At 46.5% G+C, this 26581-nt stretch overlaps 1 protein-coding gene across 5 annotated transcripts; it reads left to right on the forward strand.

The window, feature by feature from the left end:
* Nucleotides 1-1296: 1296 nt before the first annotated feature.
* On the forward strand, nucleotides 1297-25830 carry CSNK2A1 (casein kinase 2 alpha 1). Of its 5 annotated transcripts, none has more exons than XM_075166859.1 (14): nucleotides 14407-14702; nucleotides 14914-15113; nucleotides 15352-15559; nucleotides 16154-16265; nucleotides 17153-17254; nucleotides 17680-17730; nucleotides 18544-18603; nucleotides 19285-19368; nucleotides 19780-19890; nucleotides 20719-20820; nucleotides 21720-21820; nucleotides 22510-22658; nucleotides 23988-24074; nucleotides 24523-25830. In XM_075166859.1, exons 7-14 carry the CDS (start codon nucleotides 18586-18588, stop codon nucleotides 24636-24638), a joined length of 768 nt encoding a protein of 255 aa, XP_075022960.1. In that variant the 5' UTR covers nucleotides 14407-14702; nucleotides 14914-15113; nucleotides 15352-15559; nucleotides 16154-16265; nucleotides 17153-17254; nucleotides 17680-17730; nucleotides 18544-18585; the 3' UTR covers nucleotides 24639-25830. The 5 variants fall into 5 exon arrangements, with proteins under 5 accessions (XP_075022958.1, XP_075022959.1, XP_075022960.1 ...); XM_075166860.1 differs by having other exon boundaries at nucleotides 15399-15559; XM_075166857.1 differs by lacking the exons at nucleotides 14407-14702; nucleotides 15352-15559 and adding an exon at nucleotides 1297-1417.
* Nucleotides 25831-26581: the final 751 nt, after the last annotated feature.

The raw sequence follows: 26581 nt of genomic DNA on the forward strand, positions 1-26581 counted from the left end.
TACCTAATGGGAGTGACCCGGGGTGAGGGGCTGTGAGATTCAGGCCAGCAGCCTCCCGTGGGGGAGACTCCCACACTGGGAGGGAAGCGGGGTGAAGTGTGGCCGCGCTCAGCTTTCCATGAGGCCGCGGCTGGGGGGAGCCTTGCGGGGGGCCGGCTCCTGGCTGCTTGTGCCACACACCCACATGCTGAAGGGCACGGGGCTCCAGGCACGGGGGGCTCCGGGGGGGCAGGGGGTTTTGGATAGGGCTCAGCACCGGGCTGGCTCACAGCTCCGGGTGGGCAGCAGCGCTTGGCCAGAGCCTGGCTGCGGTGGCAGGACAGTGACCAGTCCAGGGCTGCGTGTCCCCAGCCAGCCCCGCTCTGAGGGTGCCATGAGCCGCACTCCTGCCCTGCCCGGGGGGGCTCGGTGCGGCTTCAGAGGAAGCGGCAGAGGGGCCGGGCTGGGCCCCAACGGGTTTCCTCCTCCCCGGGGTCTCCCCCGGCTCAGCCTGCGGTCAAGGGGTCTGCGGACGATCTGCTTTGGCCAACCCTTGGAGGGAGAGCTAATCTCCCGGGCTGCAGGACGGGAAATCGGGGCTAAAAACATGAAAGGCAGCGAGCGAAGGTCACCGGGCCCTGGCAAAGGTCAGGGCTCAGCCCAGCGCTGCCGCAGGCCCTGCGGGCGCTGCCGGGGGGGGCGGCCCCTTCCATCAACCCCGCCGCAGCCCCTGCAGCCGCACGGCTGGGGGATCCCCCGCTGCGGGGCACCCCGGGGCCCTACCGCTCTGCGGCGTCCCCAGGGCTTCGGCCGCGGGGCCCGGAGGGCGGGCAGGCCGCCCTGCGGGCCGGGGGAAGGGCCGCCCCCGCCGCGGGCCCGGCTCGCCTCGGCAGGCCGCAGTTGCCACCTGGCGGCGGGCCCTGCGCACAGCCCCGCTGAGGGGCGGCCGCCGGCGGCCCCTCGGGAGCTCCGCGGAGGGGCCCGGGTCCGGGCGGCCGCCGCGCACGGCCAGGCCTCCCGCCGGGGCCGCGGGGTGAGGGAGGCCGACACGGGCGGGCAGCGCTGGGCTACGGGCCCCGCCGCCTCGCCTCGCCTCGCCTCGCCTCGCCTCGCCTCACGGGGCGGCCCAAGCTGCCCGTGCCGGGCACGGCCCGGCGGCACGGAGCGGGGACAAGGCCCGAGGCCCCCCCCGGGCCTCCCCGCGCCGCCCCGCACCCTGCCGCGGACTACAGCCCCCACAATCCCCTGCGGCGCGCTTTCCCCTCCCCTGCCCATACGCGCCCCGCCCCCCGCGGCACGTCGCGCGCCAGCGGGCTGTGGGGTTTCCGCTTCCGGCGCGCCTCGCTCTGGTCCCTGCGGCTGGCGGCCGAGCCTTGTGCCTCCGCCATATTGTCTGTGTGCGGCCGGCGGGCGGGCGGCGAGCGGGCGGCCGCGGCAGGTACCGGCGGGCCGCGGCGGCTCCGGCGACCCTCCTGGGGCCACGCGGCGGGGGCGGGCGGAGGGGGCGACAGGGAGGAGGCGCCACCGTGTCTCCCGCGCCGCCCCCCCCGCCCCGGGGACGATGTGGGCTGGGGGGCCGCGGCCGCCCCTCAGGAGAGGTGGGCCGCGGCGGGCGGCCCGGCCCGGCGACGCTGAGGGGGAGCGGGCGGCGGCGGGGGAGAACGGGAGGACCTGGCGCGGCGGGGAGGGCAGGGCCCGCCGCCTCCTGCCCGCGGAGGGGGCTTCCGTGCCCCCGGGGTGGAGCAGGACAGGGCGCTGCCGGGGGGCCGCCTGGGTTGCCCTCAGCCTGGGCTGGGACCAGCTCTGGGGCCGCCCGCTGCCCCCGGCCACGCAGGAAGGGCAGGGCCCCACGGAAGGGTAGCCTTCCCCTCCCCCCAGCTCTCCGAGTTCGCACGTTCAGGCGGTGTAGGTGTTATTTACTTAAAAGGCTCTGTCTTGCCTTTTCCCCGCCCTGCCCAAAAAAGCAGGGGGCTGCGAGGTGTGCGGAGGGACAAGGAGAGGCCTGTTTCTTCTTGCTCCCACCCCCAGCCGCTGTTCTGGGCCTTTCTGGGTGGAGGGGAACGTGGTTTTCACAGATTTCCACACCGGTCGCTCTCCTCTTCTGAAAGCAGCGGTGGTCAGTCTCGCCCCTGCTATAATTTAGTTAATTGTGCCTTGGGGCAACAGGCTGTGTGGCTGTTGGTAAAATATGCTTTGTAAACGAAACGTAAGATAAGATTATGAAACCCTATGCGTGTTGTTGTCAGATTGCTTTATTCTTTCTTACTAAGCGCTTTGGGTACAACCAATAAAGTTTGGATTATGAACACTCAGTCATCGGTATATTTTCTGCTGACAGCAGTTGGTGATCTATGCAGAGAGTCATGAGAGCCTCACTTCTGCAAGCTAAATTTGTGGATCCTGAGCCTGTGGTGTTTGGTGGCACGGTCCTTCGCGCCCGTGCTGAGCCCCAGTACCTGTGAGAGAGGTCTGCAATGGCGCAGGGTTTGCGCTGTTCAGCCCTGCCACCAGGTTGGGGTCTTGGAGAGCTGCTCCTGTGCTGACCGTTGATGCCAGGCTGCGAAACTGGGTGCTGCGCGCGTCTCTTTGGAGGTGGCTGTGCTCTGTGCTCTGCGTGTGCTCGCCTGGCTTGTGCAAGCTTTGTCCTCAGCGTGCTCCGTAAACGGCTTGGGAAGAGGAGCTCATTCCGCGTCTGAGGGCCAGCACCCGTCGGGGGTGACTGGGGGCAACGTCATCTTTTTAGAGAGAAGCACATGGAGACAGCAGCGTTTCTGCTGGGGGCAGGTAGCAATTTAGTTTGCTCTTTGAACACTCTCGCTTTTCAAAAACGTAATAGTTGCTCAAAATATTCAGGCTCAAACAGAGTTGGTGTTCACACCGTATTGCCAATCGACCTGGGTGTTGGATGTGACTGCCAGCGCGGATTCTGGGTGTAGTGTAGGTAGGTGCAGAGAAATCGCTCGTCCTGTGCGTTGTTCTTGTTGGTATGATGTAGAAAAAGGCGAAGGTTGTGCTAGGAGAGGGGAGACTGTGCTTGGGAAGACTTTAGGCAGAATTTGGGGAAGGTGTGAAGCTTGATCAGCTCCTTAATTACGCCTAGAATTAGGACGAGGGTAATGTTCCAGTTCTTACAGCACAATGCCGTGCCTGGGTAAAACATACCAACAGTGGTGTGTCCCCTGTGGAGGCACACTGTGCCTGTAACTGGAAAAAGAAAACTGGAATAGGATGCGGCTCCCACCGGCAGAAGAGTGTCCGTCCCACGTACAGGGCAGTCTGCTTTCCGCCCTCAGGAGAAGTTCCGCCCGTGTCGTGGGGCTGGAGGTCTGGCTCTTCAGATGCCTCCTGGCAGAGAAGGGTTTATTGTGAAGGTCCAGACCTTTGCTTGAGTATGAAATATGTAGATCTTTGGTGGTAGGCAGTGATCCTTCCCTGTCATCTTGGCAATGGAGAGAGATTTCTTTTTTTTTCACCTTTCTCTGTTAACCTGGTAATGTAATTTCTATTATTTATGCGTTGTTAATGAAACCTTGCTGTCTTCTAGTTCCCAGTGTGGGCGGTAGCCGAGAGTTCAGTGTACATGTCCTGCAGCTCAGACCGGTGAGCTTGCTGAGTTGGATGCTGCCCACGAGGAGTTGAAACGGGGTTGAGGAAGGTAACATCATCTCGGCCTTGGCTGTAGCAGAGGAGGGGAAGCTAATGTAGCTGAGTAGCCGGATAACGTGCTGAGGTGGGGATAAGCCACAGAATATGGAGAAATGTGGTGAGAGAATGGGATGCTGGAGGAGAAAGCTGATACTTCCAAGTGGGAGATTCAGAACAGGTTCTCTGGGTTTGGCAGGGCACATGGGTTCATGGATCGAGGAGAAATGGGTTCTGCTGGGAATATGGCTCTTTGGAAGAGGGATGGTAACACTGGCAGTAGGTTCTAGCAAATGTGGAGGAAACTGGAACATGGAATATTTCATGATATTAAGTGGGGTTTAGTTTTGTTCAGGGGCAGTTAATGGTACTTGCTTACTTGAAAAAAGCTGATGAAATGTGAGAATGAAGATGCAAACCTGTGAGCGGGAATTACTGGGGAAAGACGTGGTAAAATACTGTTTCCTGAAGGTGAGACATGGAAAGACTTTAGTATTTGAGATTTGGGGCATTTTCAAGTAGTGCAGGTTAGGGACATAGACATGAAATGGGTTTGTGGTAGGAATGTAGGGAAGCCAGGTGGTAATAGATTTGTGGATTTGTAGAGAAGAAAACTGTGTTTCTAATGTGATAAAAGGGACAGGGACGTAACTTTTCCCAATTTCATTAAATGGCGGGTGTCCTTATACATTCTACTTGAATTCTTTTTCTGCATTTTCTCCTTACAGAACTAATTTTCTCTTTTTGTCTTTCCTCATGTCCTCTGAGGAATAAGGGAGAGGAAGACAGGAGAAGCAAATGGGTGACATTGTGGTGGTGTGATTAATTTCATGTCACATTTCTGAAGAGGCAGGGATTTATTTCTGGGTTACCAGACCTGTCACCTCTGCTGTTCCTCCATTATTGAATTGCTTACATTAAGGTATCTGTTTTATAAGCTATCTGGGAGAGATTGATGCCATCTTAGATTTTATTGTCCCATAAGGGTCTTGAGAGAATAAACTCCACAGACTTTAAGATCAGGAAGGACTGCTGTGGCTTAGTCTGACTACAAACATTATCTGGTTTTGATTGCAAGACAACTCTTGGATAATTTTTCTGAGCTTGGATGTCTCCTTCCAGGGGCTTCCAAGAGCGGACTTTCCTGGAATTTACAGAACCTAACTGGAGAAAAGGAGTTCTCCTTTGGACATAGAAAAATGGCTTTGAAGAGGAGACTGCAGCTTTCTGAACTGGCGTTAGTGCTCTTGCTGAAAGCAGAGTGGTTTTACAAGCTGGTTTTGGACCCCATTTGCCATCAAGGTGCCAAACCTATCTGTTGGTAGGGAAGGTTGATAAGAAATGGGATTGTTGATGTGGTCGTAAGATCAGTGATTCACGGATATCTTCTATTGCTCAGGCGTCAGCAACAGAGGAGCAGAAACGTGAGCCTGACACAAGTCTTACCTGCTCTTTGTTCAGACTGTTCTGGACAGTTTTATTCAAACAAATGATTTTATTATCCATTTCATGCTGCTGCTTTGGGAAGCTGAAGAGCAGGAGGGAGACCTTGGAGTTCTTTGCAGACTGAAGACAATACCACCACAGGCTTGTATTTGGAAGGTTACAGTTTCAATAATTTTAATTTTCCACAGAGTTTATTTCTGTCCTTCTTATAACCGATTTCTAATTTTTAAGGAATATTACTGTTTGCAGGGAGGTGCTTTCTAAAGCAGACTGTCCAGCTGCTTAATCTAATGGCTGGATTATATTATGGCAGTTTACTTGAAGTGAAGGGCGAATAAAATGTGTACTAGATGGAAATCAGAAATAATTTTGGGCCAAGGCGGAATTTGGCTGCAGGTTGCCAACTGGATAGTCGTGTCTTCGAGTGTTAGCAGCAGTTCTAGAAAAAAGAAGGTATTCTGTCCGTTTTTGCAGAGAAGTAGGCCTCTGTCCTTGCACCTTCTGAAACAACCACAGGGTAAAGTAGTCTTTTTCTTAATTAAGCTAAGTGTAGGGAGAGTCCAGCGTGCTTCGCGGTGTTAACACAGAATCATATGCCAGAACTGGCTTTCGCTGGGTGGGAGAGGTCTCACCGTGTTGTGAAGAAGTGCCCCCAAAGTCCTCCTGCGTGTCCAGGGAGGTGAAATGGTGCCTCTCCCATGTTCTGGCCAAAGCCCTCAGAGAAGGCAGTTTCTCAGCACATCCTTGCATTCGTGTGCATGAGTTGTCAGTAAATCTTTATTTTTAGTGATCTGAAAATGGGTGAGCGTGGATGCGCACAACAAATTAATTTCCAGTACGGAAAAGCAAGAGCTCCTGCAATGTTCCTTCTCTTACAAGTTTTGTCGCAGATTTCTGTTACCAGTGTGCTGTTAAATTCCAGCCTTGCCTTCTGCAGATTAAGCACCACTTTGATTGAATTCCAGAAGGAAAAGGAGGGCTTTTTGCTCACTGAGGAAGTTGTGCAGCATCCAGATTCGTGTTAACTCAGCTTACAAATTAGAAGTTACAAGTTTCGGTATTTTAGAACGCATAGCATCTAGGCATATGTCCGACGTGTGCGTCTTACCAGGCATGGAAATGTATATTCGTTCCAAGCCATGATTTAATGCTGCTCAGTGGCTTTACTGGGCGATTGCAAGGCGTGAAGAAAGATGCTGTGGAGATGGACAAACTTGTCCTTGTATGTGGCCAACAGTGGTGAGAGTTTGTTTGGCACGGCGAGGGTTCAGCATTTGTGTCACTGCTGGGTTACGCTGAGTGATGAATGCAGTGGTCACCAGGCTTCAGGTAATCTCCAAAACACTGGTGTGAAATACTAAAATCTTGGTCAATGCATTTACATCGCCTGCAATGTCTGGGAGTAGCTGTATAAACCCAGCACTTGGTGTGTTGTGTTAGGGTACCCAGTGCATAATAGATACTGATTTCTGGAGTTCAATAGCTGGTTTTTTCCATTTGATTTTCGGAACGGTTGTAGCTAGGTTTGTCTTGATGAATTTTCAGAGAATTATGTTAGAACAACTACTTTCTGGCAGGGGTTTGCACCGGGTATCTCTTGCTGAGCCTTCTGGATGCCCCCCGAACCGTGAAGATGGTTTGCAGTACATTGCCTGCTCGATGGGAACAGCTGATCACAGGGGTTTCCTGAAGAAATAGTTACATGCAATGTACGCTGATTTATCCCTTGGCTCTGGTAACTGTTCCTGCCTCTAGGAATTGCATGATCAGATCAATTAAAAACGTGTAACTTTTACAGATGGTAGGTACAGTTCAGTTGTCTGAGTTCTAGCTAAATCCCTCTCTGTACGTGAACCATAGCAGTCAAATCAGCTGAACGATTGGCCGGTCAGTACTCTGTGCGTACTAATTAATGAGGAAAACAACTGTGTCACTTGGCAGTAATTAGGAAGGTAGAACTTTCCAGAGGATGCTGCCAGTTGACCTGATGTCAGCTGTGAAGAGCCTGTAGTGGTGCTCTGAAACATTGCCCTTTGTGAGCCTTCAGGAAGAGTTACCTGGTGTTGCCGGGATCTCAGAAACGGTAGTTTTGGTAATTGACTTCTTGGAAAATACTCTCTGAAGCTCCAGCAGTAGGAGCTTTGGTTTTAGTAACGCTCTTAGAAGAAAAAGAATCACTTCACATTGAAGTCCTTGCAAGTGCTCTTGCTTTGGCTTTAGGTCAGACCTAAAGAGATGTGCCTCCAAAAAACCGCACTGCCTTTCCTGCGCTCCCTGCTCGGCCTGAGCTGTCGGGGCGGGGAGGAGATGCCAGCAGAAGAGTATTGTCATCGGTTTCTGTTTTGGTGTCTGTACTGACAGGTTAGTTTGGCAATTCCTGGTTATGTTTGTAGCCGTTTTTATTTGATTGTGTCAGGAGTCTTCAGCGCTGGCAGTAATGATAACCGCTGTGATTTGTGGGAGTCTGGGAATGGTGGCAGGAGAAGCCGCAGGTGTGGGAAGGCAGCAGAGCCTGCACTCAGCTGTTGGGGCTTGCGTGTCTTGCTGGTGTCGCTGCCCACTGCGGCTACACGGCCTCATCCAAGGTCAGTCTTGGCGTTTTTGTGTTAGGAAAATCTTTCCTTTTGCTCTGTGTGCTGTGGACTAGCTTAGCTCTGAAAATATGAGGGAGAGTCCATGATTTTTGGGGAGAAGGGGGAAGAGAAGAGCTTTCAAAGTTGATTGTTCTGTATAAAATCCCTTAGGAGATGAAGTGAGGAGCGTTGCCGTCACTGGCAGCTTCCTGCTGCTGGAGAAAATCCCGGCTGTTCTGCCCAGGTACATGTGCTGTTGCCAAGACTGAAGTTTTGCAGAGGAGAGTTGTCCAACTAGGCTGAGATGTGGGAGACCTGTGGAGGGTCTGTGTAAGCTCCGCTAAAATTTGGCTGTTAGAGGTCTGAACAAAAATAAAGACTAACCGTGACAGAACTTCTGCTAGGAGAGCATGTGGGTACCAGTGATACTGCCAGGGCAACCCGGAGATTGTCAGACGTGGTAGACGCTGCTTTCTACATTGTGAAGTGGGAGAGTTAAGTTTTCCCCAAGACTCTGGAGGTTATCATAAAATAGGGAGTTACAGTAAAACCGTTTCATGGTCGGTCCTGTGACTTCTGTACAGATTGTGATCCTCGTTACAAGGGCTGACCTCTTCATTGGCAGGAACTGCAAGAATTCAGGGGAGGAATCGGTGAAGCTGGTGAAGGAGGAACCAGTCTCAATTTTAGGACATTGCTATTACAGAATTACTCCAAGATGTTTTTCCAGTTTAACTAAACCTGTCAACTCTTTTCCCTAGTGACTGGTCATGTCTTATTTTGAATTAAATCACAACTGTTCCTGTTTCTTTTTTAAGAGAATGTTTGAGGTCGTTATATATGGTTGTTATATATTATGATTTGTTATTTTTCCACAGCCGGACACAACCAGCTATTTAAAAGAAATTGTTGGTGGAAAAATGTAGTTAGAGCAAACTGTGCTGTTCCAAAAAAATACCAAGAGAAAAGTTTGATTTCAAACATAAGCGCTTTTTTTTTAACTCAATTAAACTTTAAAATCTGTTCTTCTATTGATGTTGTCCCTTTAGTAGATAAATGGTCTTCAGGAAAGGATGTAAAATGTCAGTTTTGTTAATCGAGGCTTGTTTCTATTTCAGCTATAAAATCATAGAAAAATATAGGTTGCAAGGGACTTCTGGAGGTCATCTGTTCCATACTCGTATTTCTGCAGTTCCAGCACCATGAAAATACGCAAATCAGATTTCTTTTGTGAGATAGAACATAGCTTTTATAAAGTTGGTTACTATTATGTCTTCTTTTAAAGGTAAGCTGGGTTTTGATTAATATTGGCTGCTAGTAGGCTATACTGTAGTATTTAAGCATGTCTTGAACTTTTAATTTCAGTGGTGTTTATCCAGTATGGTGTTTAGATGTTCTCCAAACACTGAAGAAGAGTGCTCCTTCCCTGGGAGGCTTACAAGCAAGGGATAAATGGGCTTTGTGAAGGAAATCATAATTAATTTTATCTGATAATTGTAATGCTTCCTCTCACTCATAAAGCACATTATACACTCATGATTTCAGAGGTTGGGTTTGAGCCATTTGCTATGAAAGGTAATGTCTCACTTGCAGTTGTGCATAAAAGAGAGGAACAACCTTTTGATCCCAGGCTACTTACTGTAATTCTGCTCTTCTCAGCTGACGGAGGGCTTTTCTTTTTTCAAAATGAACCGGCTGCTGTCTGTCTTGGCCTGTTAACAGTCTTAGTCTGTCACAATCGCAGCTGTTAATGAGCTTACATGGGGAAAGTAGAAGTGAAAGGAAAGTGTCCAGACCTGTTTGACCAATCTGTGCATCTCGCTTTCTCCTTGAGAGGAAGATGAGGTTTTCTGGGATGGTCTATCTGGAATTGCTAATGTGACGGAAATGTATTCTTGGCTCTTTGAGTTCGGCTTGGTGCAATTCGGGGCCTTTCTTTCTCCTTTGGGACTGCTCTCCGCTAACTGAGTTCAAGTGGGTCATCGGCAATGATCACCTTTATGTGGTGTTGAACATAGCTCACTGAGTTCACTCTGCTCTCCCTGGATGAACCTGGAACTACCTGGCGATACACTGCGCACGCTGAGGGCAAGTTGTGCTCTTAGCAGCAGTCCGCAGGGAGGCCAGTGTCAAGCAGTGCTCGTGTTCTCGGGTGCATTATTTATACTCCAAACCTTATCCACAAAGGTCATCGCTTGGGTAGCACTTGCAGGTTCCTCGGGACACCAGTCTTCTGGGGACCTCTTGGCTTCCAGCTCACTGGGAGTTTGTATCCGCGCTGCATCATACTGGTGCAACTTCCTAGGTTTGAGGTTCTGAGTAACTGCGCTTGAGAGAAGCTCCGTGCCAAAAACATGTCCCTTTAAAAGGAGAAAAAAAAGATTCTGGTATCTCAGTTATTCTTGACTAAAAAAAAAGAGGTGAATTTTACTAGAGGCTAAGTAGGTGTGTTTCTCAGAAACTAATTTGCGTAGATTTCTTAGCTATATTTTGTTGCTACTTGCTGTAAGTGGATACATCTGGAAGGACAGAGAGCATAGGAAATTCATATACTAATTGGGTATAGGTGCTGTAAGTACGGATACTTCACAAGAAATCAAGTCCTCCATGGGGGCGGGGGTTGCTGTTGGGATTAGAGTGCGTTGTCAGGATGATAAAATCCCTTTTTAAAAAGGAGGGGGGTTGTAACAGTGCTTTAAATTAAAATGTTTTAAAAATCAAATTCAAAGTAAACATTGAGAGGCTTTTTACCATTTTATTGAACTTCAGGCACAAAAAGTCTAGCTTACCAAGCTGCTCAGACAATAGGCTACTGTTAGAATATTTCAAACTTTTAAGAACTGATCTCTTTTAATTAATAGACCTTCCAATTAAAAAATTCCTATATGATGGCAGCACAATTGTTTCTGTCTCTTGACTGGGGCTCTCGGGCTCTCCTGCGGAGTAATTATCAGTAGTACATGCAGTGCTGTATTTGGCTGTGTTCTTGTGATTATCTTTTTTTTTTTTGTACACAGGAAGAACAGGGTCCTGTGGGGTGCTCTTGGTAAGGATGCTGTGTAAAAGATTAGCTAATTGGCAGTTTGCTGATACTTAAATGGCATTTTTAAGGGCAGGCCTAGGTGGGAAAACCAGGCACTGAAATTGTTGCATGTTGCTTATTTGGTATAGCTACCATGTGAGCGCTGTTCGGTAATGTCTGCCCAAGGGGCGTCACACAAGTGATGAAACAGAGAGCTGTTTTCTCAAGCCTTAGCATTGAACAGTGTGTGTCAGACAGTAACTGGAAGCTTTGTTTTCCTCTCTGTGATCTCTGGTATGTTGCTTAAAAGCTCATGGTTATGTTTTCTAGTTAAGCACTTCTCTACCAGAGAAATCAGAATTTTCAGAGATGCATTGTGTTATTTGGAGATGCTCAAGACTACACTGGACATGGCAACCTGATCTAATTAGATCTACTTTGACTAGATTACTTTTAGCAGTCTCTCCCAATGTAAATTATTCTATGATTCTGTCATTAGTGCAGGAATTAATAAATGACATTCTGTTTGGATTCTGAGTGCAGAAATAGGACTTATCTTTTGTAACAAGCTCGGGACACTCATCTCATCTAGATATAATCGCTGCTCATACTGTAGATTTTCTGCCTTAAAACTGCAAGCTAAACTGACATTTGAATGACCACACCTGTCCCCATTATTTGTCCCTATTTATGTCGGTCCCTTCTGCCAAAGAGCTTGGATCCACTGCAAAATTATCCCTCTCTAGGGGCAGTGAAAGAAAAATATATACAAATTCCTTAACAGTTTTGAGCAGAGAGAGTGAGAAGCTTTCAGGCAGGGTAAGTTTGTATATGTGCAGAACTTTGCTTTAAAACCAAATTATCTGTGTAGACTCTCTCCTCTTCCTGTATAAAGAACAGTAGACAATAATACCTACCTTCATAAATAGGCGTTGTGTGCCATTCTTAGAAGCTACAGTCCGATGATCTCCTAAAAAAGCCCTTCTCTGAGCAGTCTGTTACGACACACAGCTTGTGCTAGGCGAGAGCTACGTGACAAAAAATATCCACTGTGAAATTTGATCTGTCTTTAGATAATGTGATTGATTTTTCTTTTTCATTATTTTTTTCCTTGCTGCAACTGATCTTGCTAAGGTGGATGAGGTGGAGCAGTACGTGTTCTTTATTGATATCGAGTTGTGCTTAAAAATTAAAATTGCTAAGTCATCTTAGACATGTATAGGTTCAGTTAATTCCCACACAAGGAGTATTGGGCAGAGGAAATTAGCTAGTGCGTGTCCTGCCAGAGCACATGGAAAGAGGAGAAATAAAACCACAGTGATTAAACTTTGAAGTCTAACAAATTTCATTGTACTAAAAGTGTTTTAGTAAACTTGCATGCTCTGTTAATGCCTGAATACTTTTTGGAATATACATCTAATTTCTGAGTGTCTGAGTCGTGCCACATAAATGGTTTGAGGTCTTAGATGATTGCTGCCTAATCTTTCGAAAGTGTATTTTGTTACAGGACTAACATTTTGTCCAAGAAGAGATTTTTTTTTTTTTCAGTAATACTTGATATTCTTCTCTTAGCTGAACACCTGGCTGAAGTGCGCCATCCTTCCTTTCTTGGGCTGAGGCCTCACTCACGCCTCTGTTGTGGACTTTGGAACAGTGCCGTGTCCCTTTTTGACCTCGGGGCTGGATTACCACAACCCCGTCTACCTGGAGCTGCCTTCAGCACCATTTGTGTGTCAGTAGGTCAAAAAATAACCCATGCTGCCAAGGTCCGAACCACCCGAAGAGGCTTAGTCCACGCCAGAAAGAGACCTCGCGTACGTTTCTGCCTCCGAATGCAGAACCAGCTGCTGGTCAAGTTGTGTGACACAGAAGGACATCAGACCTGTGTCCCCCAGGTCCTCCACCATCTTCACAGCCAGTGGTTCTTGGCGTGGTCCTTGCAGCAGACTGAAGTACTGAGACCTTGAATAAACGACAGGACGCTGCCAATAGAGCAGTATTTTGCTTCTAGAATTTTCTTCTGGTGTGACGTATCCTGATAGCCTAAGCTAACTGCTCTGAGCAGATTTCTAGGTCTTTCTGATTAATTTCTGATTAATGGGGCTATTACTTTCCCCTGCAGTCTGGCAGTTGCCCGTTTTCTGTGAAGGGCTAAGATTGGCATAGCAAATAAATACATTATATTCATTTAGATGATAGCATTGCCCACTGATTGAGTGCCTTTCTGTAAACAGGGCTGTATAGTCTCTGCCATATGCTACACACCAGACAATACTCTTTCATGGTCCAATACAGCTTCCTTCCTTGTAAGTTTTGAAAGCTGACAAAGAGATTCTTGTACTTAAACGTTTAAAAATGTGTCGGCTTTCACCTGTGAAAGATTTGAGAGGTGCAAAGGCACTACTTTTGTTTTAGGTAGGACAATATTGATATAAAACTGTAGTAAGTTACTGTTTTAAATATTCAGAAATTAGAGTCTTTGTCTCTGACATACAGTAACTTTCTTTTGAGTTATTTTGACTAGTCTCAATACTGATAAAACTTAACAGAAGTTTTGCAAAAATCACATTGTAAGGAGGAAGAAGTGGAAGTGCTTACCAAATCCTTTGGACAAGCAGAATGCAAAGAAACATCTTTAGACCATTGCAGCAGAATTTTTCTTTCATGTTTGGATAAAGCGTCACAATCCAACACAGATGCCACTGTCTTTTGGACAGTCGGATTTAATGTCTTGACTATAGAAAGTTGTGATCAAAACTGGTGCTCTATCCCAGCAGAACTCTTCTGGCTGCCTTGGTTTGTCGTGAAGTCTTCCGAGCATCCTCAAGCCATTTAGTCCCTGAATGGTTCGTAATGACTGGCCTCTGTAAGATCTTCCCGATGTCCTTTCTTGTCTCGCTGCTAGTTGGGGATGTACTTTTCCTCATGATAGTCTAATTAGTGTGGGTGTAGCTTATCACTATAAATGTCCTACATCTTCTGGAGAATGCTGTTGTCTGTGCTAGGACTTAATTGCATTGTACAGCGTGGTGCTGCTTTTTTCCTTAAGTAAGCCCAGAGACGAGACCAGTGGCTGCCTGCTCTGTAAGCCTTGCTCACTTGGGCACTGGGTTATATGTAGAAGGTATCTGTTGTGAGATGGTGGCATGAGAGGTCCGTGCAGGAGGGCATGAACAGCGTAGCAAAAGCCTTCTTCAGAATATATGGAAATGGGAGAAATGTACTATGAAAATCGCCAGAGTGGTGTTCAGCCTTCAGCAGTCTTATTTTTGGATAATGTTTTGGTCCTGATGCTGCTTTCAGGTGAATACATTTAAATTTTTATTTTGTGGGGAAGGCAGCATGGGTGATTGTGTTGAAATGCCATTAAGCTGTTTTATACAAGCCTGCACAGTAATATATGGGTGGGAGGGTGCTTAAAACGGAGAAGATCCATCCTCTGACACAGTGTTTGGATTTCTTTGCTTTCCTCCAGAAACCTGCTTCTGAGCTGACCAGCCTTGCTTTGTACATAAATGCGTCGGTTAGTACCTGCATTTTCCAGTGGACAGAAAGAGCAGAGTAGTGGTGGATCAGTTCAGGGCTTTTTTTCTTTCCACAGCATGAATCAACATAGCCACACAAACCTTTGTGCATGAGCACATGAAAGGCTTCAATCCTTTTAAGAATTGTAAGTAAATCCCGAAGTTCTGATTTAAATGAAAATTGGTGTTTCTAGAAGTTGAAACTTCAGAAAGTGCTTAATTTAGGTTGCACAGGTGACCTTGTTGATCTGTCAGCTCTGTTTGCAGCTTCGTTTATTAGTGCATTGCAAGAGGTGATAGTTGTGCAACCTCGAGTGGAGGAAGTGTTTTGGTTACATGGGGTGGCACAAGACTTCTTCCTGGATGGGGGAGAGATTGCAGCCGATGGCTGTTGCTTTCACTCTGGAGCTGAAAGGAAGGAGTCTGTCTGCAGATACAGAGCACGTTGCTTTTCATCCCTTTTGGAAAGTTATCTTTGCAACCATAAGTTGGAAACTACATGCTGAACGTTGCAAGGTGTGTGTCGGGGGCGTGTGTTACTTTTGCTAGTGGGGCCACATGGTCCTGTCCTGCCTAAGGGAGAGCAGACAAATTGTTTTCAAGCTCTGACAAATGATCCCAGGCCTGTGGCTGGGCTCCAGCTTCTCCTCAGCAGCTTTTAATGATTAACTTAAGTATTTTTATAGTATCTGGAGATTTTAACCTCTGGTTTATTTTCTCTCTGCAGGTGGAAGAATCTGAGGCCTTTATCCTCTGTCCAGCTTTGCAGTTGGGGTAGCCTCTGACTTCAGACATCTCATCATTTCCACCTGCCAACCTGTCTGATATGTCGGGACCCGTGCCGAGCAGGGCCAGGGTTTACACGGATGTGAACACGCACAGACCCCGGGAGTACTGGGACTATGAGTCGCATGTTGTTGAGTGGGGGTAAGTCTCTGGGCTGCCTGTGCGTGTCCCTGGACTGGGATCCATCCCTGTAGGATCAGGCGTAGTGGTGCATGGGGAGTTCAGGCACCTCTGCTGCGTTAGGCTTTTTCATGCTCCTTGGCAGATGTCTAGCATGCATGGCAGTGTCAGGATCACAGCTTTTCTTCAGAATTGCGGAAACAGCAGAATAACCTGTTGCGTGTCTGAAAGTGTTTCTTGTCAAATTTTTAATCCCCAGCAGTGCAAGAACATTTTTAGCAGCTCCCTTAAGAGTTTGTTTTGAAGAATTTTTGCCAGGTAGTCGGGAAACTTGTCCTTTCAGAGGGCAGAAAATCTTTACGTGAAACAGTCTAACCAGCCCTGGGTGTGGGGCTGAAAAGAAGTGAAAAGACATCGGATGTTGCTTCTGACTTGCATGAGTGAAGAGACTCAGCAGACTTAAATAGGTACATTCTATTTTGTGACTTGTTGCTTAGCTCTCTGCGAGTGACTGGAAAAGACATGTCTGCTGCTTTTTGAAGGAAGGAGGTGTCTAAATTGAGCTCATGACTAAACCATCCAAGAATCAGACAGCAGTAATGCCAGCTTCGTAGCTCTGCTTTTGTATAGCAGGACCCAGACTAAGCTCTGCCCGCAGCTTTGTTGCAGTTCCTGGTTTCTGAAATGTACACAGTCTTCTGAGCATAAGTGATGTGTTTAAACAGGCTAGCACTTAAATTTTTAACATTATACAAGGAAAAATGTAGCTTCCAAATATAGAGAGACTGGTGGAAGGGATAGCTTGAGTTTGCTGATGCTGAAACGCATAGTTGGGCTTATGTTACCACAGAAGAAGGAAGTTCTGGATTGAATCTAACTTGGGCGAGTAGAAGCTCTGTGTTTCCCTCCTAATTCTTAATCATTGCGTTCTGGAGATGTAAGACACTAGTTAATACACCTTGTCTGGAAGGTGAGCCAGTAATTTAGTGTTAAGGAGCAGTTTGTAAGTCGTGATGGAAATGACTGAGCTCTTTGGAACTCTTAACTTTTTATCTCCACAGAAATCAAGATGACTACCAGCTAGTTCGAAAATTAGGCCGAGGCAAATACAGTGAAGTATTTGAAGCCATCAACATCACAAATAATGAAAAAGTAGTTGTTAAAATTCTCAAGGTGAGCTGGGGATTGGGGAAAAGATAAAATCTGTCTTGAGGTGATCAGGAGGCCAGGAAGTGCAGGATTTGAGCTAAAACGTTCGATGTTCTAAAACTGACGTCTTTAAAGCCTGGCTTTGGAGTGTCATTCAGTGAAATGGGCCATCATTTTGAGCCTCCTAATAGAAGCCCTGCACTTGGATATTAAGTCAAATCTCTGTAAGGAATTGCCCTCTATCTTAAAGAAGTCCTGATGTGCAACACATTTTTACTTGGAGCTAAGCAACACTTCAACAGCTGACTAGAAAATTCTCACCTTCTCTAACTACTAGTGCCCTGGCATGCTGTCATGTGCGTAGAGGCCTATGAGCTAATGGGATCATTGTCCTTTAAAGCCACTGATTAGATTTAGGGATGGCTAACCTTAAAATTTTCATTTCTGCTCTGCATGTACCATTGCACATGTAATATCCTTCCAGACTGAGTAATGGTCTCCTGGATGCTGGTTATTCCACAGCCTTAATTGGTGAAATACCTTCATTTAGTGGCCCTCAGATAAGTCATGGACTTCTCATAGTTATACATTTACCACATGCCAGTTAGGAAGTTTTGGACTATTGGATCATGTTCAGACAGCTTTAGAAAAAATATGCCATCTTCCCAACCCTCATTCACATGAAACTAACGTTTGTAGCTGTCAGGGTTGTATGGTTAGAAAGGAGACTGCAGATTTTTGAGCCCTTACTGGAATGACGCATAGTCAGGTAACAACAAGATCTAGGTGTTTGAACTTAACTTGCGAAGGCTCTGATGTATTTTGCTGACTTGCAGTCACCTACCATTGTCATCTGGATATTGAGCTGTCTGTTAGTGCTTTGTCTTACACTTTGGGTTTTTATTCTTCAGCCTGTTAAAAAGAAGAAAATCAAGCGTGAAATCAAGATCTTAGAGAACTTGCGAGGTGGTCCCAATATAATCACTCTTGCAGATATAGTAAAAGATCCTGTGGTGAGTACAGAAGGAACTTAAAGGGTACACTGGGGTTATGGGTGAAGTTGCTGTGTTTGACTTCAGCTCTGATCTGGCTTTTTGTTTTCCCCTGCTCTTAAATCCTGCTTTTGAATTGCTTAATCAGATCAGCTCTTAATCTGATTAACTTCTTTGGGAGGGCCCTTCCCCCCAAGGTCCCTTCAGCCCCTTGCTCTGTAAGGGTGAGATACCAGTGAACTGAGACAAGTTAATTCATTCTAAAACAGTGCTGCCAGGGGCTGCAGGCTTTGGCTCTGCTTTCTCTGTCTGAGGGGAATCATAAGTATGTCTGAGGCAGAGGGGCTTCTAGCAGTTTTAGGAGTAAAAATGGTTTAATTCATTATCCTAAATGAAAACATATTATCTCAACTTAACATGGCTGAACACTTTTCTCTCTGTTTTAGTCTCGGACACCCGCTTTGGTTTTTGAACACGTAAACAACACAGACTTTAAGGTACAGTGTGGGATGTGAACTTCTAACATTGTCCACTTGAAAGCCACTCGTAATGCTTTTCTGGGGAAAGGCAAGTACGTAGGGGGCAGGCAGGTTATTTAATCATTTCCTTCCAACATAGTAACTGTCTTTAAAGGTAAATACACGTGGGACAGAAGTTTGTAATTAGTCCTTTCGTACCATTTTGCCACAGAAGTTACAAGGTGAGAATCCAGATTCCAAGTGGTATTCCAACCTTCGGAACAAATTAATCTGTTATCTTGTGGACCATCAGTGCCTGTCTTTTTGAAACATTTGCTTTTATGTTCAGTGTGTAACTATTTATTGGAACCACTTTAAATGTGGACAGCTGTTTCTGTGGCTTTCCGTACTTCTGGGAAAAGGAATTTAAATGTTTCTTTGTCCCCTTCCCTACTGACCTGCCTCAGGAGAAGAATGGCTGTGCAATGCCATCTGGAATAGCTTCTCAACGTTGCAGAGCACTATTGGGGTCTTTTTGAGACCCAGTCTGCAGGCATAATGCATTGTGCTGGTGGTGGGCGAGCACAACCTGAGGGAGTTAGTGACAGGAACCAGAATGTACTGTCTGAGCAGAGCTGGAAGTAAACTATGTGTGTGATTTGTAAGGGGAGAGGAACAGACTGATCAGAGTTGGGTGTGGGATCCAAGTAACTTGGGAAACTTTTACTGTTCCTTCAAATGTGTTTGGAGAACCACAGCAGCAGAGAACAGGGCTGGGTTGTTCTGGATTGGCAGGGATGTGGTATTTTTCTTGGGTGTGGAACACTGATATGATGTGTTTGTATCCCACAGCAATTATACCAGACATTAACAGATTATGATATTCGATTCTACATGTATGAGATTTTGAAGGTAAGTTGGTATTTTGCTGTTTTGTCGGTTTATTTCTAGGATTTGCACTCAGCTAATCCGATAAAGATGGTTATCATGTCACTAATGGGGGAGAAGAGAAGAGAAAGCCTATGGAAGAATTGAATAGAAAAATATATATCAAGTCAGTATCAATTGTTCAGCTTTGTTTCTGCAACAAATTCCAGTCCTGTTTTTTTTTGAGGCTAGCGTAGCCTTTGGGTACACTGAGATAACTTAAGATCCTAAATCAAAAGTACATATAGCTTCTGAAAACAGAAAATTGTAATATGTTACTGGGTGATTTTGTGCCCTAATGTAATGTTAGTCAAATGTATTTGTCCATTCTTCTGAAACAAATATTTTCTCCTCAGGAGTCTGGAGACGGGGAGACTTGTTTGATCAATAGTGCCTAGTAATTCTGCTCTTAGGGACTCTGAAATTCCATTTTTATGAGGAAGTACATGAGGTGAAGTCCAAACACTTCTGTTGCTGGGACCTCCCTTTGAGAGGGGGCTCTAGAGGTGTTTTCAGTGGTCCGCGAGTCGAGACCAGGACATAACACTGGACAGTAAAGTCTTGTTGTCTAGTTAGACTTGGTATATGTGGAAATACTTCTGAATATGATTGAACTTGAAAGGTTCTTGCGACTCCAGCATCTGTTTCTTTGTGTGTCACCTACAGGCTCTAGATTACTGCCATAGCATGGGAATCATGCACAGAGATGTCAAACCTCACAATGTCATGATTGACCACGAGCACAGAAAGGTAACGTGGGGTGGCTGGAGGGCAGGGAGAGGTCCTACTTTTCTCTTGGCAAACTAGGATCCCTTTTGGGTACTCCTGTGTAGTGGTACGAGCAGACACCTTCAAGAGGGACTGCACTTCCATCATGTGGAGAAATGCAAAACGAAATTCTATACACCGCTTTTCTTAAGTTTTTATGGGTTACATGTAACCCGTAAATAGGGTTGGTAAGGAGAGGTATTTTATTTAGACTGGTTGGTGATACGGGTTTGGGGAGACTATCTAAATAGATACTCTGATCAACTTCAAATTAATTGAAAATAGAAGACTTGTAAATGAAGCTTCAAACTAAGCTCACCTGTAGTGTCGTTCAGCCAGTGGAGAGCTGGAGCATCCCTTGAGCCTTTTTTCTTTGTTTTCTACCATTTCTAGCTTAGATTAATAGACTGGGGTTTGGCTGAATTCTATCACCCCGGCCAAGAGTACAATGTCAGAGTGGCTTCCAGATATTTCAAAGGACCTGAACTCCTTGTAGATTATCAGGTAAGAATTACCAGGATTTATCACTGACTTTTATATGGAAAGTCTGTGCCATTTCAAGGCAGCAAACCAGAAATTCAGATATTTAGAGACCTGAAGCTAAAGACAGTCCATTCTAAAATGTATCGCAGAAAGCAGCGGCTATAAAGCCACTGAGTTAAAGAAACTAATGAGTAGTCTCAGGACCTGAGGAAGAGCCGCAGAGCTATCTTCATGGATCTTGGAATACAAATGTTGAATTTTTTTTTTTAGCAAGCCTGCATTTGCAGTAAGGTACAGGAATGAAACAAAGCCCTTGTGGGAATAGCTAGTACTGCATGGACTTCTAAATTAAGCTATAAAAACATCCCCGTATCTGATGGCAGTTTGCATTATGGAAATGCTGTGGGCTGGAAATAGCAGTGTCACTGGTGACTTTCAGATCCTGCGGGTTCTGAATGAAGGCACTTCCTCATCTACCCATGTACCTTGTGGAGTCCATTCCTTTTGTCGCTTGTGATGCTTCCCTTCTCAACATGTTTTTCTCAATGATTCATAACATTGAAGTCTGCAGTGAAAATAGAAAAAGGCGCTGGTCTTCAATATCTTTATGGACAAGGATGGAAATAGGATACCTGCTGTTCTGCTAATTGCTGTATCCCAGTTTCAGTAACTGGAACACTGAGCTGAACAGTGATCTAGTGATGAAGATGCATGAAGATATTTCAGTCTGTTCCCAGCGTAATGTGGCCGCGTTTGTATCACTGGAGGGGAGGGGGGGACCCTGTTAGTATTGGGAGTCTGTTCTGCTTAATTCATTAGAAATTGAATTGTCCTTCTGGTTTTGTACAGATGTATGATTACAGTCTGGATATGTGGAGCTTGGGTTGCATGTTGGCTAGTATGATATTCCGAAAGGAGCCATTTTTCCATGGCCATGACAACTATGATCAGGTGAGAGCTGGTCATGTACAATCTCTGTTCTCTTAGCACAATGAAGGTTTCCTGCTTACACTTCTATTGAGGGATCCAAAGAAGAATTTAAGCATTTCTCTAATGGCTTTTTTGCTCAGTTTGAAGCCACGTTCCTTTTCTCAAGAGTGCAAGATTATCTAACTAATTGAATAGTAATAGATTTATAGTGCTTTGTATTTATGAGCTCCTCAGTGGATATCTGGAAAAAGTTATAGCAATACTTATACTAAGGCTGGTGTGTTCTGGCACGTAGATCAACTATACCTGAGATTATGAGATGTGGAAAGCCCCTGCCACTATCCACCCTCCCTCCCCTCTGTACAGAAACTGAGAATTTGGTACAGTTTTATATAGATTCTGAAATCTTTGATGTGTTGCCTTTAGGCCAAAATTTTTATACTTTGACATGTGCTCTGCATCTGAACTAACATGCAGACATTCAAGAACAGTGACCTTTTGTTCTCAAACCTTCATTCTGGAGCCCTGCAGAGTGGTGCTTCACCCTTCACATGCAAGTTACAGAGTTTCTGCTCTTTTGACCAGTTATTCTTGCCTTCCTACCCTGTTGGTTTTGAATATTTTCTTGCTACAAAGGGAGTTAGAGTTGCAAGTTCTCAAGTTTTAGTGATGTTAGGGTATGCAGCTCCCTCCTGGCCGCTTTGGGTTACTAAGTTCCGACTGTGAGCAGAGGCACGTTCGTGATGCCTGTGATTGTGTGTGGCCAGGGAAGTCAGAGCCACGGGATGACCTTGTGGCTGCTGGTTCAGACCACTGAGATCAAGTTCGAGCTCCCCAGGGAATATGCTGCTGTGTCTTCACGCTGGCTCTGGCATTATCGTACCCCCACAGTAGTGACTTATTTTTCTGTTTGTTCCCAGCTGGTGAGGATAGCCAAGGTGCTGGGAACAGAAGATCTGTATGACTACATTGACAAATACAACATTGAACTGGATCCACGTTTCAATGACATCTTGGGCAGGTGAGCTAAGGTCCGGAGTAGCTCATAAGCTCTTGGTAGACCTGGACAGCTACTGCTTTGTCAACAGACCTTGAAGTAAACAAAAACTTACGCTTATGGGAGAAATCAGAGCCAAGATTCTTGAGAACTGTCACTTTGTGCCTTTGATCCCTTTTGCCAGTGCTTCCCATGGTCCTTTATCTGCAAATGGACTTGAGGAAAGGTTTTTAAATGCCATCTAGGCAATAAATGAACTGCCGGAGCGTAAAGCATGAATGCAAATGCTCTCCAATATTTTGGGGAAAAAAACAAAACGGTGTTTCTCAGAATTACAGTGCAGAAAATCAGGTGCTGCTTAAGATGGCATTTACAGTTTTTTTCCCTCATAGAGTTATTTTGTATGACACATACCAAAACTACAAGGAACTAATGTTGGGAGCATAAGAGAAGAGCAGAATCTGGGATTTTAGGCTGTAAATCCATTCTGAACTTGAGTCCTCATGCTGTCCAGGGCTGTGGCGGCTGTGCCGCCGCGTGGAGACACGGTGTACTGCTGCTTCATGCTCTGGTACAGCTCAGCCCCGCTGCTGCCACACCAAGCAGCGGCCCCTTTCGGAGGCAGACATCTGTCGCAGTTCTTACTCTTTAAAAAAGTCAATTTTGGCATTGATGTCCTCTGCCCAGCCTGATTTGGGTATCTTTTTCTGCAGACACTCCCGTAAGCGATGGGAGCGCTTTGTTCACAGTGAGAACCAACATCTGGTGAGTCCAGAAGCTCTGGATTTCTTAGACAAGCTGTTGCGATACGATCACCAGTCACGACTCACAGCGAGAGAAGCCATGGAACATCCCTACTTCTGTAAGTTTCAGCTGCTGTCATCATCTGCTGTCCAAAGGGTTCTTCCTCTGCCTCTGGGAAATCTCCGTTCCAGTCGGTTGTGCAGATAGGAGCTAAGAATGGCAACATAATAAGGCTGGTCTTTGCAAATCATTGCGCTGGAGCTGAGGCTGCTTGTCTCTGTGGTGGATAAAGTAGGCCACTGCCACCTACACCAGCCGAGGAAACAAAGTGTTATATGCCCGTGTCAGGCCAGTGAATCAGCAGCACTGTGTTAAAACTTCGGTGCTAAACCCATGCTAATTTCAGCAGGTGTCTGGGTACACGGAATCCTGTGTTTTGAGTAAAACCAGATAACTGGTTTGTTGAGAAACGGGCCCTTTTAACTCCTCTTGTTACTAAATGTGTACCTTAGCGAATGGTATATTCAGGTCTTGGTTTTGCAAGCAAAAACGTAACTTTTACTGGTAAATGTTTTTAAATTCTTGCTGTTTTTCACAAATCTTGATATTTAGGTTTTTGAAACAGCTGTAACAATACAAAATATGAGTATTGGCTCAGTTATATTTTTTTTTCTTGCTGCTGAACAACTTGTGTAATTAACAAACGGTATAGATCTGCATTATGCCTGTGGCAAATGTTCAACTGAAATGTTCTGCAAGTATGAGCATTAGTAAAGCTGAAAGCTTTGAACGTGAGAGTTGGACAAACAGCTAAATTAACTTGTGTCCAAAGAGAGATACAGGTTGTACTGAACTTAGCATGAGGAAGGGCAAAATTTGAAATTCCCCTGTCTGATGCAGTAGCCTTGGGAGGCAGGAGGGGGTTGTCTCTGTTCAGACAGGTGCGTTATTTACCCGCAGCTGAAAATAAAGAGTTGGTGAGTAAATTGGGGACATCTTACAGAAGACAACAAGCTCCAGTAACACTCATTACAACTCACAGGCTGCTGTGGGATGTGTATGGAGACATGACATGATTGTAATTTGTGATAATCATTCTGCTTGCTACACCCGTTTTCTGCGTTTGGCTTTATGCAATTATGCAGTTGCTTAGCAGAGAAAGGAGATCAACTTCACCTTCATCTCCTTCCGTTTTGCTGTCAAGCAGTCCTGCTGAACTCCAAAGCGCATCATTTAGGCGACTTTTCACTCATCACATTACCTTGGTACCTTCTTGGGTGCTTCCCACTAGGGTTGGTGGAAACTTCTGTGTTCCGGTAGATGATGGTTGATATTGTTTGACGTAGGCAGCTTGGCAGGACTGGCTGAGCACAGAGGTCGCGGGCAATCAGTGTGCTTCAGCTGCTGTCTGGCAACACGGCGTCTAAGGGTAGTGTGCTCTTCCTAGATCCCATCGTGAAAGACCAAGCTCGGATGGGCTCGTCCAACATGCCGGGTGGCAGCACTCCTGTCAGCAGTGCCAGTATGATGTCAGGTCAGTTCCGCTCTTGACTCTTCTTGGTGCGTGGCATTTTAAAGCATTTACACATGTGTGTGGATCATCTCTGGGGACCGAGGACAAGGGCAAGGAGGGCTATGAGGAAGTGGGTGGGAGATAAATAAGGCCCTGCTGCAGCCTGACCTGCTTTTCTGGTCTCGTTTTAAAAAGTGCTTTGCAGATGAATTTTTTGGCAGCAGTTTGAAGGACGGTGATCCTGGCATGCATCTGCCCGTCAGTGACACTTGTATGTATACAAATCTGCGCTCTTTTCAGCGGCTGCAGAGTACAGTGACAGATCTTTAATCTCAGCTTATTTTGGCAGCTCTGAAAAAGCGGCAGCAAACTGACCTGCAAAGATACCACTTCATGTAAGAAGCTGAGCTGCCCTGGATAGCGATGCACCGGTTTCGCTCTAATTCCTGCTTACCCGTCTCTCTTCCAGGGATTTCTTCAGTGCCAACACCTTCACCCCTTGGACCTCTAGCAGGCTCACCCGTCATTTCTGCCACCACCACTCTGGGGATGCCCGTTCCAGCTGCTGCAGGCGCTCAGCAGTAGTGATGGGCTCTGTCTCCTGCTGCCTGAGCTGAGTCAGGTGGGGAAGAGGTTTCCCCCTCCACCTCTCCTCAGGACGCAGCTCGTGCCTGGCAGGGGAAGGGAGGGGATGAACGCTTTGGAGGCACCGTGTCTGAACTGTTGCTTGTGGATTTATAGTAGTTCAGTCATTATATACAAAATTATTATAGGCTGATTTTTCTTTTTTTACTTGAACTTTTCGTAACTCAGGGGATTCCCTGAAAATACCTACAGATGGAATATTTCTCGGACAGTTTTTTTTCCCCCAAAAAAAGTACTCTTCATTTAAGAACAAAGATGAATCAACAGCATTTCCAAGCTCTTGCATCCTGCTGGAAATCTCTTCTCTTCATGTTCCCACCATTACTCCTCCACGAGCCTACACCCTGGGGGATTGTGCTGTTCTCCAGAGACTACCAAACCAAGTCTTCGTGAGGCAGGGGAGGGGGATTCTTAGAGTACCACTCACTTTAACCCCATGTCCTGTATATGACTCAGCTGGGGTACACTGAGGAGACAATTCCAGTATGGAGAGGTGGTGTAAGCGTAAAAAGTAAGTGCAGATAATGTCTGAAACCCTAATTGGATTGAATCATGCCTCCTTAGGAGCCAACCAGAATGCCAACTCGCCCCCTTGCATGTAATTTTAGTCTTAAAAGATGAAGTTACTGATCCAATTGGAGTCCTTGCCACCTCCTGAGAAAGGTGCTCCTGTAGAGCAAGCTGTACTCTGATCAGCCCCTTTCTCGTGGAGGGCTCTTCCTGCCATTGCTTGGCTTGGATCTCTGGAATTAGTTTGTTATTGGGTATATTGTTTTTAAATTGTTTATATAGGTTTCAAGCTGGTGGCTACTTAAAGCTGGAAAAATCAGACTGCGCCAAGTCCGATATCACATCTTCACCCACCATCCCCTCCCTCACGTGCCATGTGGTGAGAATACCAGTTACCTCACAGTCTTGTAAATATGCACTGAGAGGAAGGAGCGAGCAGACGTTAACTTAAACTGAAATGGTAGATCAGTAATTGTGGACAAATATTATCATTGACAACGGAAAAGCACCCTTGTTACAGCCCTGCTACCCCTTGCTGTGTATATATACTTTGTCCTTCATATGTGAAAGATCCAGTGTTGGAATTCTTTGGTGTAAATAAACATTTGGTTTTATTTATCGAGGTTAGATTTAAGTTCCCTGTGTAGAGGCCTCCCCGGGGTGGTGGTGCACCCTGACACAGGGCCGTGTCCCCGTTCACACGCACCTTGCAGGGTGAGCAGTGCAGAGAAGCCTTACACAAACGTCACGAGCCAAAGTATCTCCTGGGAGAAGGGTCTTTCGCCATAAAACCAAAAAACCCTCCTCTTCATCTCAGCCCTGATGGATGGGGAGTGGAGATGCTGATCCAATTCTTAGGTTTTTGTGTGTGTTGCCATTCACTGGATTTCAATGACTTGTTTTCAGTCCCGTGACGCTTGCGGGGCTCAGCCGGAGCGGCTGTAAGCACAGCAGCACCCGTCCCTCTCGGTCACCTCCCGTCCTAAAGCCATCGCAGCAGTCGCTTGTCCTGGGCGTTGGGTGCTCGTCCCATTCCCCAGCTGGTGCTGAAGCCTTGGCCTCGGGCTCCTGCTTGTCCTCTGAAGTTTGTTCTTTGTGGGGCGATGGCCACGTCCGTCCCTGTTAATTCAGTTAATTTTGCAAGGCGGGGTGGGGCGTGTGGGCTGGGTTAAACCGACTGAAGAGAAACGGGGCAGGAGAAGGTGAGACGCGGCCCCTTTCTGTGAGGATCGCTGGCGGGGGAGATGAGGTTTTTCGCGTGCACCGGGGTAGCGGGGATGACTCCATCCGGTGGAAATACATCGTGCTTCATCTTTTATATCCTAGAGCGATGCGGAAGTTGGACCGTGTGGACCGTTTCCTTGACGCGCTGT

This window comes from Calonectris borealis, chromosome 17, assembly GCF_964195595.1.
Source record: "Calonectris borealis chromosome 17, bCalBor7.hap1.2, whole genome shotgun sequence".
In the NCBI taxonomy this organism is placed as follows: Eukaryota; Metazoa; Chordata; class Aves; order Procellariiformes; family Procellariidae; genus Calonectris; species Calonectris borealis.

Bases quoted from the DNA above. Each gene is read 5' to 3' on its own strand.
- CSNK2A1 (XM_075166857.1), top strand. From the start codon at position 15,013: ATGTCGGGACCCGTGCCGAGCAGGGCCAGGGTTTACACGGATGTGAAC. The intron at 17,255-17,679 runs GTGAGTACAGAA...TCTCTGTTTTAG, and splicing joins ATATAGTAAAAGATCCTGTG to TCTCGGACACCCGCTTTGGT. The intron at 24,075-24,522 runs GTCAGTTCCGCT...TCTCTCTTCCAG, and splicing joins CAGTGCCAGTATGATGTCAG to GGATTTCTTCAGTGCCAACA.